Consider the following 15,518-nt stretch of genomic DNA (forward strand, 5'->3'; position numbering starts at 1 on the left):
ACACCCCCGACGATCCAAAGTATTTGAGTTTTCCAAAACATCATTTTCAAATAAATAATTATGTATTTAGGCAACGTCCATCTTGACAGCTTGACATTTGTCGATTGACATAATATTATGAACCTAACGGTTATCTAACCTTCTTTTCTACAAGAAAACTAGAAAAGAGCTGATAACTCTTAAACGGCTGAACCAATTTTTTTAGATTATAGCTAAGAACACTCTCGATCAAGCCACCTTTCAAACAAAAAAAACTAAATTAAAATCGGTTCATTCGTTTAGGCGCTACGATGCCACAGACAGATACACAGATACACAGATACACACGTCAAACTTATAACACCCCTCTTTTTGGGTCGGGGGTTAATAACTACAAACTTGACATTGGCTAATCATTGGACGAGGGAGAAAATAGATCTATAACATCATGAACATGGACGCTTTTTTTTTTCTTTTCTCTCTCGTCTGGCTTTTACAATGATTAGCCAATGTCAAGTTTGTAGTTATTTGTAACAAGTTAGCTAAACTATACAAGTATGGACCCCGTCTGTGCCGGCGCTCGCCGACATACGCACGGCACCCCCTTAGAGCGCTTTCCAGTCAGTTTTAACAAAAAAAAAAACACTCCAAAAAGCCACAACACGCGCGCCAGCAAACGCCACCACAGACGAAGTCCGAACATGGACGTATCCATAGGCTGCTGAGCGAAAAAATTGTAAGTCTATGGACATATCATGAAGGAATTGATCGTGTTTACTCTTTGGAAGCTGCAGCCTGTAGGCCAAGGCCAAGATCAAAGATTGAAGCACAGGATTGAAGATTCAAGAAGCAGAAGCAAGAAGTCATGATTTAAAAAAAAAACTAATTTAACTCGGCGGCCAAAAAAAAGATTGCGAAAATATAAAAATTGCTCAATTTCAGACTTTGAAAAACTGTAAACCTGTAATAATAAAATAATAATTATGTTGCGACGGGTTGTAAATAACAAAATTTACATTGCGCTACAAATCCAATTTTTAAGGTCAGCTGTTCAACCGGCAAAACGATGTACAAGAAGTATTTCTGCTATTCGTAAGTTTTATCCCTAAATCTACATCAATAAAAATGAGTGTACTTACTTATTAGGCACTGACTGATGTACCTACTATTATAATATTCATTTATCATTAACAGATGTGGTCCCTAATATAAAAAACACTCAAACCGTGCCTCAACGCCTCTTCTCTGAGAAAGTTAAGGTTGATGAACTTACTGTTGATTATAACCAGATAAAAAATGCAACACTTAATGAAAAAATCTTGATTGTCGATGTTAGAGAACCTGAAGAAGTGAAGGAACATGGAAAAATTCCTAACAGCATAAATATCCCATGTAAGTTTCATTTTTCAAATAACTAATTTTGATGATATTTGGAACAGCATTAGTTCACGTTCCAGGGAAAAACATAGGCTAAATTTTATCCCAGAAAATCAGAGTTCCTACAGGGTTCTTAAGGCCTCTTTAACTAATTTACGTTATATTTGGCACAAAGGTAGTTTGCGTCCTGGACATTGACATAGGCAACTTTTTATCCTGGAAAATTAAAAGTTCCCTTGCAATTTTCAAAAACCTAAATCCACATAGGCAGTCGCAGGCACCATCTAGTTTCATTGGCCAGCGCGGCAGGATCTGTTTCCTAAAGTTAGATTAGAGCAATACAATCAACGTTCCATGCTCCACAACTCTGCATGGTGGGACATGAATCAAGAATCGATGATCTAACTTGGATTGGCTGGTATACACCCAGCTAATCAGCAATACTAATGTTCTTATTTTACAGTGGGCAATGTCTCAACGGCTTTAGGTACCATGTCAGAAAGTGAATTCCAAACCATATATAAGAGGCCAAAACCTACAGAAGACACTGAAATTATATTCTACTGTATGATTGGGAAGAGGTCTGGAATGGCGCAGCAAAATGCTATAAACTTAGGATATAAGAAGTCAGTACAAAATTAATGTAGTTATTTTAATCTAGTTAAAGTTTCTTTAGAGTAAGGCCTTGCCATGTGGAATGTGCCAGGACTCAGGATATGTAGAAACTAGGAAAGTGTGTAATACCCATCAATAGGACCTGGAGTATAACTTTACACAGCCTTGCCTTTTTCAACAGTGATGAGGTGCATCCCTAGAATCGTGGCCTATCAAGTCAATCTATGGTTATCAAGTCATCCTACTAAATATTTTTGGAATAATGATTTTTTTGCCCTACAAAGGAATATTTTATTTTTGTAATCTTGTTTAGAGCTTGCACATGTCTAACTAAAATGTAAATAGAATTTTATTTGTAACACCTTATTCTTTTTCAGTGTGAAAAATTATCTCGGTAGTTGGACTGATTGGGCAAGCAAACTTCATAATTAACAATAGTTGAATATAATATGGATGATGACTCTAGTCAAACAGCGACTTTTTATCAAACGTTAAGACGTATGGGGAGCTTGTATGAAATACATAGATGTGGCGTTATACATATTTAACATACTTTTTTAAATTTTTGGATTTTATGAATTTTGGAAGACCCTCTGTTTAATAATTACTAAGAAATAATTTATTTTCCGTAACTTGGACTCAACACCCTGAAAAGCAGGTGAGAAAGAGGCGATTTAATTGCAACATACAAAGTACACAATAATTATAATAATGTCCCAAATTTTGAAAGCATGTTTGCGAGAAGGAGCAATCCTGGACTAAGGGTACATGATATGAAGGACCATTGCCCAAGGATGGGGTTATGTCAAGCTCTGTTAACCAGTTCAAGAATAGATTGCACAAACATTTGAAAAACTCGAAGCACTTGATAGACACATAAGGGAAAGCTGCTTAGTCTATTAAGTATAGGGATCCCAATAAGAAGAAAGTTTATAAATGGTATGAATGACGATGGTTTATTAACCTAATTGGAAAGGATGGAAACCATTCAGCAGTGGGATGTGGGCCTTATAGGAAGTATGAAAGGTGCCAAAACAGAACTTTAGAATTACATTATTTCAATAATAATTATTGTTACCTAATTTTTGTTGTTTTCTTTTTTTGTTTATTATTAATAAATCACATTCTTACAACATGTGTTTTATTACTTTATTGCTTAATACTATGACAAAGAATAAAATACAGGATAGGAATATTTTTGTTTTCAACAAATGACTATAATTTAAAAGGGAGATAAGAACTCTGCAATGACCATTAGATAGGTACTTACATAGAGTGTAATGATAAGATAAACCTGGGTGGCCAATTTAAACTCTTTAAAATTATTAATATTGTAGATAAAATTTCTGATCATTCAAAGTAGTGGAAATATTTTAGAGCGTATTGACGCATTTGATCGGTAGAGATCTTAAAGGCATATTGCGTGGTCAAATATGTCTGATTGCTTTAGTCTTATAAGTAGATAAAAAAAACTAAGGCTAAAATATAAAAATTATTGTATTTATTACTTTCCATATTTACTATTACGTATAGGTAATGCAAAGTTTTACATCAGTCTTAAAACTGGTCAGACACATATGGTAGAAAATACAAATTACGTAGGTACTTTTTCAGAGTATTTAAACACTTGGCTGTTCATCTAATTTTAAACAAATACTTATAATATAAATAGTGAGCAAATTACAAAAGTACAAAATTATATTTCACTGATTGTTTTTATAATGATCTTACATGACTGTATAAACGTTAACAAAACTACTTTTTAATGTATTTATTGCTTGAAAATGTTCAAAGTAATAAATCCAATTGCAGGCAATTAACGTTTGATTTCATTGTGATGATATGAATTGTGACATAGATTCCATTAAAAAGTAATAATAATTTTGCTGTTTAAGTAATTTTTTTGGATTTTTTTTTATTAAAACATTGTCATCTCAAATAACAGTTGATAATAATAATTAATGTTAATGAATTCATTATTTTAACTTTTAATCTCAAACTAACTGGGAAGACGAAACTTTAACTTTAACAAGGAATGATCAAAAGCAATCTGAAACATTGCTGCTAATCAGCAACTTTTTGGAAGTACTTCTTCTTTTCAGATGGGTTGGGAATTATCTGAAAAAAGAAAATAGTTACAGAAAAATATTTTTTGTTTTATGAAAGATGGCAAAATTATTATGGCATAAAACTTTTCATTAAATAATAATCATTAAAAAATTGAATAAGGATGGAATGTACTTTTAATATGTATGTGACATGACATGTGTAGCATTTTAACCCTTTTTTTATTCAATTAAAATATTTAAAGGGCAATTTTGGACACCTCAGTGGTATTTCAAATTTTATTCAGCTTGTAATACTTACAGTATCCTGTCCTGGCTTCCATCCAGCTGGGCACACCTCTCCGTGTTTATCAGTATACTGGAATGCTTGCACCAGCCTCAAGGTTTCATCAACAGATCTGCCCACTGGTAAGTCATTCATCGTGATTTGCCTCAGAATCCCTTTATCATCAATTATGAACAACCCTCGCAGTGTATGACCCAAGTCTTCCAAATACACACCATAATCTTTTGCAATAGAATGAGTGAGATCGCTTAGAAGTGGTATGTTTATTTTGCCGAGTCCTCCCTCTTTACGGGGAGTATTTATCCAAGCAAGGTGAGTAAAGTGTGAGTCGACTGAACATGCCACTACTTCAGTGTCTATTTTTTTGAATTCTTCTACTCTTTCAGAGAATGCCAATATTTCAGTTGGGCATACAAAAGTGCTGAAAATAATATTAAATGTCTTAACTAATTTCAATTTTGCCTGATGAAAAGATTGTTAAAATTTCTGCAGGATACACAAAAGTGAACTTAATTTACCAAGTAAAAGATTTGGATAAAGGTGTGGAAGCTGGTGGTTAAAATCTGTATGAAAACTTATAGTGCTTCCTATCTTATGACATGACAATAACCTATACGAGATAAAGTTGTATAAATAGGATATACTTACAAATCTAATGGGTAAAAGAAGAACACTAAATATTTTCCCTTAAAACTAGACAAAGAAAGCTGTGAAATCTCTCCGTTTACAACTGCCGTCGCTTCCCACTCCGGAGCCGGTTTCGATACTAAAAACAAACAAAAATTTATAACTCTGTTATTTACCTACAAAGAATACAAGGATTAAAGGATTTTATAACTAGACATACTCATAGCTTTTGTAAATTGTAATTTGTGATCAATTTTTCGAGCACCGCCGGGAAACACATTGCCGCTGCCGAAAGAATAGCAGGAGTCGCTTTCAAATAGCGTAGAATGAACACAACTGGAAATTAAACTTATTACTAAAATTAACTTTGTAGCCACCGGTATCCCTGCCATTTGTATTAGTAAAATAATTTATTTACTATATATAAATAAAAACCATGTGAATATCGAAAACAAACTTGTATAAAAATCACAATAAAAAATACAATGACAAAGACAAAATATGTCGATGTCAAGCTCAGTGTTTGACACTTTGACACGTATGTACTCCATAGAGTAAAGAGGTATTCAATGGAAACATTGAAACGTCTAATGGCGGCTCCACATCATCCACATGCTTGCAACAAACAACAAGCACTGACTTTAGATGGGTGTTTGCATATGCAAAATGATGCAAAATTACTGCCAACGCTTGGGAGCGCTTCTTTTGATCCGATTGGCTGCAAGCGAAAATGATCCTACATTTCTACCTGTCTATTCCACTATTTTTTAATTTATCTGTTGTGATCACAGATTAATACTAGCACAGAGTACCTACGCTATAATTAAATGTGACCACCACGATATGCTCTATTAATCTGTGCTGTTGTTGTGATGTGGTGATGATTGTCTGTGGTGATTGGTGGTGCATCGCATTCGCAATCAGCGAATGTTATTTTGTACTTTCGTAATTATTTTAATTTACATTTGCATGAAATAAACTAAAAATGATTTTCTTTTTACATTTTATATTATTCTTCTGAGTTCGGTAGCCTTCCTGTCCATCGCAATAAGTTGCGGTAAGTTCATGGACGCACTTCACAAGTATCCACTTGTCGTTCATTATGGCCGTCTGATTACATTATGTTTTGTGTTTGCGATCGACAAGAGGATTTTGCTCGGTATAAAGTGCAGTTTAGTGCGTTTACGTGTATACTTTAAAGTTTACAAATGTTATAAATTATAGATGGACGGACCAGACGAAGGGGTCCTGGAAGTGGATTTATTAGCTGATGATGGATCAGATGAAGAAAGCGAGGTTCCGCAGTCTTCAGGTACTGTTAATTTTTCTTTGTAGCTACCAGAGAATTTCGTATGGTCAAAGTTTAACGAACTTTTGATTTTGTTGTCCCTTGAATCAGCGTCTGTAACCTCGGTCAATGTTATGCATAAAAGTTACAATTGATGGGTGTTGTAAGAAAATTAGCTGACTCTTTTAAATCATCAAATAATTAATCTACAAGTAATGTATGTATATGACTTCGTCTGTGGTGGCGATTGCTGGCGCGCGTGTTGTGCCTTTTTGGAGTGTTTTTTTTTTTTGTTAGAAGTGGCCAGTTTTTGTGTTCTGCTGGTGTTTATTGGTGGTGGAACTGACTGGGAAGCGCTCTAAAGGGGCGCCGCGTGTATGTCGGCGGGCGCCGGCACAGACGAAGTCCATACTTAGACATAATATAGTTTTCCTAACTTGTACCAAACTTGACATTGGCTAATCATTGTAAAGCCAGACGAGAGAAAAAAAAAGTAATGTATATTATGTATACATATAATATTATATATTGTAACTCACTTTAGTAACTTCCTACAGACTTCTATCCTGGCCCAGCGTCAACACCAACATCATGTGCCTCTTCGCCCCGTGGCGAGGAACCAGCGTCCCCACTGGCTGTGGTGTCACAACCAGCATTCTTCCACCACCAGACATATACTCGGCCATTCTTCACATCAGGCAGAAGGGGTCCCGGAAGACCACGCAAGGAGGGGGCAAAACTGGCTAGAGAAGGAAAAATAGTCAGAAGGTATGTTTTAATTAACTGACCACTATTAGTTTACAGTAGAATTCAATCTGGACCTTATAGCTCTTGACTTTGTATTGTTGCAGATATAGAGGTAATCTAGCCGGCTCTGTTAGAGGAGCAAAGAGACATAGAGGCAGTCGCGACGAAGCCCTCGATGAAATGATTGATGAAGATGATTTTACAATGCCAGCCCCAGAAGAACCACCATACACACCGGAAAAATGGTAAGTATTAAATACAATATGTAAAGAAAGTTTTTGAATACTAAAGGATATGTAATTATGTGCTTCTGATATTAGAATCACCTGTAAAAAAAATTAATAGAAACAATAATACACTTTTTTAATAAAAACTAATTCAATTGATATAATGAAGCACCAACAAGCTTCAACAAAAATCCATGAAATCTCATGCACACTAACTAAATTTGTTAGCTGACTCAGTGATTTGAGCTGTAATTATGTAGACATGTCACAAGTTTCTCCTTATACTTTCCTATATTATGGCCTATACATATAAATATTTGTGTCTTGGGATCATGAAACAAAATAATTTTAGGCCTGGCAAAGTATGTGCCTTATGCAACCTCAGCGAGCGCAGTCAACTGGGCCAGGGGGAGATGCGTCAGTTTGTCTGCATTGTCGAGTCGGACGGTAGCACCACTCCGGTAGTGTCCAACTCTGGTGGCGCTACTCCCACCAGCACACCGAGTACTCCCATACTGGCCATGCCTGCAGGGCTGGCGTCGCCGCCACCAGAGCTGATGGATGGTAGCCAACAGCAACAGGCTATGCCATTAAGTAGACGGCAGAAGGCTTTTAATAAATGCAAGTAAGTATGCTTTTATTTTTATTTTGTCACAAATTGGCTCTTGACTGCAGTCTCGCCTGGTGGCAAGTAACGATGCAGTCTAAGATGGAAATGGGTTAACTTGGAAGAGATATGGCATTTTTATTTAACTCAGGAAAAGTATTCTGAGTCATTCTCTTGTCCGTGGAAAGGACGCCTAAGTCATGAACCACCTATAATGCATATTGCTTACTAGAGGATGCCCGCGACTTCTATATATATATATATAGCGATATATTTTTTTTTTACTTGTAAGATATTAATTTAAGTTTTGTAAACTTTAGGTATGTGATATATATATATAGCGATATATTTTTTTAAGGTTGTAAGATATTAATTTTAGTTTTGTAAACTTTAGGTATGTGATGAAATAGAATTTGAAAAAAAAAAAAGTACATACATATATTCCATAAGATTTATTGATAAATCAATAAAACCACTAAACAAAGCACTGGATTAATTTTCAGCATTGACTAGACCAAAAAAATCATGTATGTTTATAATATTTTAAGGACCCCATTATTCAACATGGAGCATACAGATGAACTATCCATCATCGGATTTCTGGAGACGCTAGAGCTGCCCGCTGTGGTTTCGTCTGGGATGCTATATGTGCACCGTTGCTGCATTGAATTTAGCCCTCCATTTCAAGACCAAGTTGCAGCTGCGTGTAACTCTGAAGAAGACAAGGAGCAGATAGAGGAGGCTAGGGTCAGAGGGATTGTTACCGCAGCCCTGAGTAGAAAATGTGCCTTCTGTCAGCGACATGGCGCCAGCATTCCTTGCAAGGTTAGTGTTACTTGTTTCACAAATTATGAACCCCACAGTCTCTTTTTCTTTCATAAATTCATCTATCTTTATCTGTTCTTGAACCGTTCATAATTGGCACAGTCTATACTCAGACTGCCACTAGTTTTCTACACTTTTTCACAGAATTCTGTACTAGAAGGGTGTTAATGGGACCAGATTACTAAGCCTCCGCTGTCCGTCCATCTATCTATCTATCTGTCTGCCAGTGGGCTGTATCTCATGAACCGTAATAGCTAAAGAGTTGAATTACATAATGGCTGACATGCAAAAAAAAAAAAAAAAATACATAGTGTTATATCTTGCACGATTGACCAGTACTTGACCGGTACTTGACCAGTTTTTAGGGTTGCGTACCTCGAAAGGAAAAACAGAACCCTTATCTTACTTATATCACTTTTTGTCTGTCTGTCTCTCCGTCCGTCCGTCGTGTCTGTCAAGAAAACCAACAGGGTACTTCCCGTTGACCTAGAATCATGAAATTTGGCAGGTAGGTAGGTCTTATAGCACAAGTGAAGGAAAAAATCCGAAAACCGTGAATTTCTGGTTACATCACAGAAAAAAAAATTAAAGTGTTTTAATTTTCAAAGTAAGATTACTATACCAAGTGAGGTATCATATGAAAGGGCTTTACCTGTACATTCTAAAACAGATTTTTATTTATTATTATGCATAATAATAGTTTTTGATTTATCGTGCAAAATGTCGGAAAAAATTACCCAAGTATGGAACCCGCGGTGCCTGAGTCGCACTTGGCCGGTTTTTAATGTAATAATGTGTGTTCTAAACTTGCTACTGAAATAAATTTAGCTTAGAAAGTTATATAAAGTCATTATTTGTTGCAGATGAGTTGTAGTAAATATTTCCACCTGCCATGTGTCCTTGCTTCCGGCGGCTTTATGGACTTCCAAACTAGATCGTCGTTCTGCAAGGATCATTTATATCAAGTGCCAGTTGAGTGTAAGTAATATGTTGATGGTCGCAAGATTACTGTCTAGCTCTAGTTGGTAAGAGTAACCACTGACCTCCCTGGCGCAGTGGTCTTATTAGTTGGAGGTCCTGGGTTCGATTCCTGGCAGGGAATTTTATAATTTCTAAATTTTCTCTGGTCTGGTGGGAGGTTTTGACCGTGGCTGTTTACCGCCCTACCGGCAGAGCCGTATCGCCGAGCAATTTAGCGTTCCAGTACGATGCCGTGTAGAAACCAAAGGGGGTGACAACACGGTGATAAAAAAGGTTTAGTAAAAACTGCCATAACCCATCCAGGTTAGCCCGTTTCCATCTTAGACTGCATCATCACTTACCACCAGGTGAGATTGCAGTCAAGGGCCAGGACTTATACCAGAATAAAAAATTAAAAAATATCACTGCCTAGCTTGCAAGAAAAAATTCAGCAAACTTAGTCTAGTTTTAAATGACTAAACCTAATAAATCTAGTTCACAAGAATAAAATATATTCCTGTTTAGCCTCCAAGAATACATTACTGTCTATTTCTCAAGAACACATTAACAGTACATTCTACTTTAGAACACCTTAATGTCTAGTTCACAAGAATACATTACTTATTAGCTTACAAGAATACTCTCCAGTTAACAAGAAAACACTACTTTGTGCTTTACAAGAATACATTCCTGGCAGGTTTGAAAGTTCACAAAATCACATTACTGTCAAGTTTACAAGAATACATTCCTAGTTAGTATTGTCAGAAGTTTCGGTAATCGCTAGTATTTTGTACAGGTACAGCAGACATTGATTGCCGGACGTGTCGGACCATTGGTGACATATCGAACTTGATGACGTGCGTGGTTTGCGGCGGCCACTATCACGGCACTTGCGTGGGACTCGCTCAGCTGCCTGGTAAGTTACTGCACACAGCACTACGAGGTACACGGCATTCCAAACCAGTGGTAGATTATTTTGACGATTCAAAAGCACTTCTAAAAGTTTCATTGAATAAAAATATTTTGAATTTGACAGGGTCATGCTGTGTGAAGTGTAGCCCGTTATTTTAACTTAAAGGGCTCTCTCCGTCACTCGTTTCCACTCGTTTCATACAATCGTAGTTCCAATTTCATTTGAATATTAAGCAACCAAAGTCCATGAAATTTTGCAGACATATTTTAGAAACTAATATCTGTGTCTGTGGTGTTTTAGATTTTTCTAAAAATATGTAGTTTTAAAATTACAGGTGCTCAAAGATTTGTATGTAAATTTTCAAGAACCGAATATTTTAACAGAAAACTGGAATATGTCTGCAAAATTTCATGGACTTTGGTTGCTTAATATTCAAATGAAATTGGAACTACGATTGTATGAAACGAGTGACGGAGAGAGCCCTCTTAAGGCGCGTCCTTAGTCTAAACTCGAAAGCTTGCGCCATACTGATTTTCACTGCACCGCACAGAGTTTCGGTAGTGACATAGACGTTGAATGCGAGACTTGCACAAACAAAATTATAATGAGCAAAATGCTCTTTATTCAAATGTCTATCTTTCGTTGGGGCTATCTTGAATTCCCTGTATCACTTTGACTGTCTCCGATACCATTTTTGTCTACTTATAATATTCATGTTAGTTAATTAAACAAGGTGTATTTCGGCCATGAGAAGAAAAGAAGAAGGTGTATTTTAGAAGCCAATGCATGGACTCAATCATTATTTTTCATTCAATAATGATACTTTTATAAGGAAATTTAATGAATATTTACATCATCTATACTAATAAATAAAATTGGAGTGTCTGTCTGTAATTTCGAAATAACTACCTCATATTAAGCTCATGTGGTTATTTGAACGATACCAACACTGAATCACAGGTTTTTAAAATTTTTGTCTGTCTGTCTGTCTGTCTGTCTGTCTGTTTGAAAAGGCTAATCTTTGGAACGGCTGAACCGATTTTGACGGGATTTTCACAGACAAGTAGAGGATTGACCAGGGTGTAACATAGGCTACTTTTTTAACCGACTTTCAAAAAGGGAGTTGTGTTTTTCTACCTATGTACGCCGATATCTCCGAGATTTCAGAACCGATTTGCGTCATTTCTTTTTTAATCGATAGAGGAACTTTGCGACATTGTTTCATAAAAAATTTGGATTCCAACTCCTCAATCCTGATGCTGCAGGGGATCTGACCAATCCACGCGGGCGAAGCTGCGGGCATCAGCTAGTTAAAAAATAATTTTAAAAAAGATATCGTAAGGACAACATATTGTAGCTTGTGGTATATTTTATTATTTGATATAGATCTTAAAAAAAAGATTAGCTAAATAATACGACTAAGTGTAGCATTTTGTTTGGGGATGCACCTTAAGTAAAGCCATTGTGTGGGTGCAGGGGTGCGCGCGGGCTGGTCGTGCCGCGCGTGCCGCGTGTGCCAGGTGTGCCGCGGCGAGGCGGGGCCGGGCGCGGGCGAGGCGCGCGCCGTGGCGTGCGAGCACTGCGACAAGCTGTACCACGCCACGTGCCTGCGCCCCGTCATGGCCACCGTGCCCAAGTACGGCTGGAAGTGCAAGTGCTGCCGCGTGTGCAGCGACTGCGGCGCGCGCTCGCCCGGCGCTGGGCCCTCGTCGCGCTGGCACGCACACTACACCGTATGCGACTCGTGCTACCAGCAGCGCAACAAGGTGAGTCACACATGCCGTGCCCAACTACATTCACCCGTCATGACCACCATGCCCAAATACGTTCACCCGCCAAAATTATCATGCCCAACTATGTTCACCTGTCAAGGCTGTCATGCCCAACTACGTTTTTCCGTCATGGCCACCATGGCCAACTACGCCTATCATCCATCAATAAGGCTAGCATACTCAACTATGTTCACTAGTCTTTGCCATCTTGCAATATTTTTACATGATTGCCTAGAAAAGGAGTGTAATGTTTTCCGGGTTCATGTATCCTTGTTCCATCATGCGTGAATAGATTTGGTCATAAGGGGTATCGTTAGAGTCTTGATATCACTCTGTATTGGGTGTATTTTTCAATATGTAAAACCATATAACCATAAGCTATCAAATAAATGTTAATTTTATTTATGTAGGGCTCGTGCTGTCCGGTATGTCGCCGCGCCTACCGCGCTGCCGCCTATCGTGATATGATACGATGTTCTACTTGTCGCAGGTACGTTGGACACACAAACGCATTGACAGACACACACACACATTCAATATTGGTTCAATACCACTACAACTTATCATCCTAAAGAAAATAAACATTCTGGTTCAGAATAACTCGGACATTTGCCGAAGTTGAGTCTGTCATTTGATTCATCAAATTACAGTCTCGACTTCGGAAAAATCGGATCGTCTCAACAGATCCTTCCAATTCCTTGATGTTATTTTTCAATTTACTTTGAAAGAATATTTTTAAATTTATTGCATACTAGCTGATGCCCGCAGCTTCGCCCGCGTGGATTGGTCAGATCCCCTGCAGCATCAGGATTGAGGAGTTGGACTCCAAATTTTTTAGGAAACAGTGTCGCAAAGTTCCTCTATCGATTAAAAAAGAAATGACGCAAATCGGTTCGGAAATCTCGGAGATTTCGGTGTACATAGGTAGAAAAACACAACTCCCTTTTTGAAAGTCGGTTAAAAAAGTAGCCTATGTTACTCCCTGGTCAATTCTCTACTTGTCTGTGAAAATCCCGTCAAAATCGGTTCAGCCGTTTCAAAGATTAGCCTTTTCAAACAGACAGACAGACAGACAGACAGACAGACAGACAGACAGACAGACAGACAGACAAAAATTTTAAAAACGTGTGATTCGGTGTTGGTATCGTTCAAATAACCATATGAGCTTAATATGAGGTAGTTATTTCGAAATTACAGACAGACACTTCAATTTTATTTATTAGTATAGATTTGATCATGCATCAAATATACAATAAATTCAACATTACTTTTTGCACTTTAATAGATATGTGCACGGCCTGTGCGATCCCGAGGCGGATCCCCAACAATACAGGCAAAGGAAGGAACAGAACCCAACTTACGAATACAGCTGCACTATTTGTAAATCAAACTTACAACTGACTGGATCCAAATCTGGATGTGAGTTGCATTTAATTTACTTTTAACAGAACTCTTCTGAGCTACAAGAGTTCAGTAAATTATGTAAAAAATAACAAAGACTTTTGAAGAAGAAACTTTTCACAACAGACAACCAAAAGTTGCCTGGTGGAGATTGCTTTAACCAATAAGGTTCCATTTGCATACGATTGTTTTTAGTCTATTTGTGTTTTGTTTTATGTGCAATAAAGTTTTCTACTTATCTATCTACCTATATTTTTGTTGAAAAATGGGATTTTTAACTGAGTTCAAAATAGGAGATTATTTACTGAAAATTAGTTTGACAACACAGTGATTAGAACAGAAAATTTTTATTCAAGTTATCTCAGTGTTTTTAATTAAGTATTAACATACTTACATAGCATCTTACAAATTCAACATTGGAAAAAGTGTACCATGGTACCCATTTTGAATAAATGTTTTGAGTTTGAGTTTATTTATGAATTTGCCAAAGATTCTGGAAGCCTTGAACAGAACTTGACGAGAATGCGTGTTAAAGTCATTAAAATGCAAATGATCAGAGACTGGTAAGGTGGTACAATGGACCTTCCCACAGAACTTGACGAGAATGCGTGCTAAAGTCATAAAAATTCAAATGATCGAAGACTGGTAAGGTGTTGTGGCACAATGACCATAACCAAAGTATTTCTCTTTCTTGTCCTGTCTCACTCACTCATACAGGCCGTGGTCCATAATATGCGTGAGCAAGGCATAGGCAAACTTTTACTCGCAATATATAAAAAATATAACTAAAAGTATTGTTATTTACAGCATTCGAGGAAGATAATATGGCATCAACGTCTCAAGACTCTTCATTTGGAGAGGATACACCTCAGGACCAGGACCCTCTTGCTATTGAACCTAAGGTATGGGACTAGATCACTTCAAATACTTATTGACTACTACATATTTTAGAAGCCGATTGAAAGAATTACGATTTCATCAAAGTTTGTTGCTGATTCAGTACAATTACCTTGCCAATACTGATGCCTACATTTCTTTCTTAGATTTTAAACACAAGAACAACAGAGACTCATGCTATCCCACTTATAATTCGCGCGTACAAAACATGGCACGTAGGCAACGGACGCGCGTTAGGATAGGCTTAGATATTTTCGCGCCATTCTAAAATGAGATTTCCGTATATTGGCGTAACTCATAAAAGTAGTAGCACTGTAATTAGCTTTACTTTTCTTCTGTACTTCTTTTCTACTTCTTGTAATTAGCTGTAACTTTGCCTAATAAAATATAATATTACTCTTTTTTTACTCAGATTGTTTCGCAGACTGATGTGGGTCTCGGAAAGGGCAAACCATACACAGTATCATCGAAGGTAGCCAAGAAAAAGATAGGTGGCTATAAACTCAAGGGTGGCTTCCCACCGGCTGGAAAACTTGGGTTTCAGAAGCGGCAGAGGTCCGTTTTTGATTTGGGACGGAAAAGAGGCTCTAAGCCCAAGATGAGAGGCGTTTTCGGGGTCCCAGGGCTAGGTTTGCAGAGACCTCAAGCGCCTGACAATAAGACTTCTGATGATGATCCAGGTAATTGAATCAACTATTTTATAGATAAATATTTATACTCCTTTATTGTATTTCAAAAAATTGTGTCACAGTAAGATAATGCTTTAATGTCTCATTAAAGCTTAAGTACATGTTAATATTGTTTATGTATAGGTTTCTGATGGACCTTATTTGAATAAAATTATTATCACTATCATAAGTCTGATTTTAATGAACAAAGGTCAGTTAAAATAGAATCCATATATTTTCGAATATACCATAGATTTTTTGGG

General features: G+C 37.0%; 3 protein-coding genes across 13 annotated transcripts in view; 2 read left to right on the forward strand and 1 right to left on the reverse strand.

Moving 5' to 3' along the window:
- Positions 1-770: 770 nt before the first annotated feature.
- Positions 771-2,974, forward strand: LOC123867464 (rhodanese domain-containing protein CG4456-like). The gene is made up of 4 exons (XM_045909513.1): positions 771-1,071; positions 1,174-1,371; positions 1,820-1,982; positions 2,349-2,974. Exons 1-4 carry the CDS (start codon positions 963-965, stop codon positions 2,401-2,403), a joined length of 525 nt encoding a protein of 174 aa, XP_045765469.1. The 5' UTR covers positions 771-962; the 3' UTR covers positions 2,404-2,974.
- A 476-nt stretch (positions 2,975-3,450) lies between these two features.
- Positions 3,451-5,440, reverse strand: LOC123867458 (peroxiredoxin). Its single transcript, XM_045909505.1, has 4 exons — positions 5,171-5,440; positions 4,972-5,089; positions 4,339-4,744; positions 3,451-4,089 (listed from the first exon to the last, which is right to left on the reverse strand). Exons 1-4 carry the CDS (start codon positions 5,340-5,342, stop codon positions 4,036-4,038), a joined length of 750 nt encoding a protein of 249 aa, XP_045765461.1. The 5' UTR covers positions 5,343-5,440; the 3' UTR covers positions 3,451-4,035.
- Positions 5,441-5,847: 407 nt separating this feature from the next.
- Positions 5,848-15,518, forward strand: part of LOC123867422 (histone-lysine N-methyltransferase 2C-like) — a 47,374-nt gene continuing 37,703 nt past the window's right edge. For all 11 annotated transcript variants that reach the window (XM_045909417.1, XM_045909421.1, XM_045909423.1 and 8 more), the window contains exons 1-13: positions 5,848-6,007; positions 6,175-6,262; positions 6,796-7,006; positions 7,090-7,230; positions 7,565-7,837; positions 8,368-8,644; positions 9,508-9,622; positions 10,401-10,520; positions 11,994-12,283; positions 12,700-12,779; positions 13,575-13,708; positions 14,498-14,592; positions 15,000-15,267. In XM_045909417.1, coding sequence (XP_045765373.1) covers positions 6,175-6,262; positions 6,796-7,006; positions 7,090-7,230; positions 7,565-7,837; positions 8,368-8,644; positions 9,508-9,622; positions 10,401-10,520; positions 11,994-12,283; positions 12,700-12,779; positions 13,575-13,708; positions 14,498-14,592; positions 15,000-15,267 — 2,092 coding nt within the window. In that variant the 5' untranslated portion in view covers positions 5,848-6,007. The remainder of the gene's footprint in view (positions 6,008-6,174; positions 6,263-6,795; positions 7,007-7,089; positions 7,231-7,564; positions 7,838-8,367; positions 8,645-9,507; positions 9,623-10,400; positions 10,521-11,993; positions 12,284-12,699; positions 12,780-13,574; positions 13,709-14,497; positions 14,593-14,999; positions 15,268-15,518) is intronic.

Source organism: Maniola jurtina, chromosome 8 (assembly GCF_905333055.1).
Source record: "Maniola jurtina chromosome 8, ilManJurt1.1, whole genome shotgun sequence".
NCBI classification, from domain to species: domain Eukaryota; kingdom Metazoa; phylum Arthropoda; class Insecta; order Lepidoptera; family Nymphalidae; genus Maniola; species Maniola jurtina.

What these genes read in the sequence shown, in the direction of transcription:
- LOC123867458 (XM_045909505.1), bottom strand. Translation starts at nt 5,342, where the DNA reads ATGGCAGGGATACCGGTGGCTACAAAGTTAATTTTAGTAATAAGTTTA. An exon ending in ACAATTTACAAAAGCTATGA is followed by an intron (nt 5,090 to 5,170) that starts GTATGTCTAGTT and finishes GTTTGTTTTTAG; the next exon opens with TATCGAAACCGGCTCCGGAG. An exon ending in GGAAGCCAGGACAGGATACT is followed by an intron (nt 4,090 to 4,338) that starts GTAAGTATTACA and finishes TTCTTTTTTCAG; the next exon opens with ATAATTCCCAACCCATCTGA.
- LOC123867464 (XM_045909513.1), top strand. Translation starts at nt 963, where the DNA reads ATGTTGCGACGGGTTGTAAATAACAAAATTTACATTGCGCTACAAATC. An exon ending in AAGAAGTATTTCTGCTATTC is followed by an intron (nt 1,072 to 1,173) that starts GTAAGTTTTATC and finishes TATCATTAACAG; the next exon opens with ATGTGGTCCCTAATATAAAA. An exon ending in TAACAGCATAAATATCCCAT is followed by an intron (nt 1,372 to 1,819) that starts GTAAGTTTCATT and finishes CTTATTTTACAG; the next exon opens with TGGGCAATGTCTCAACGGCT.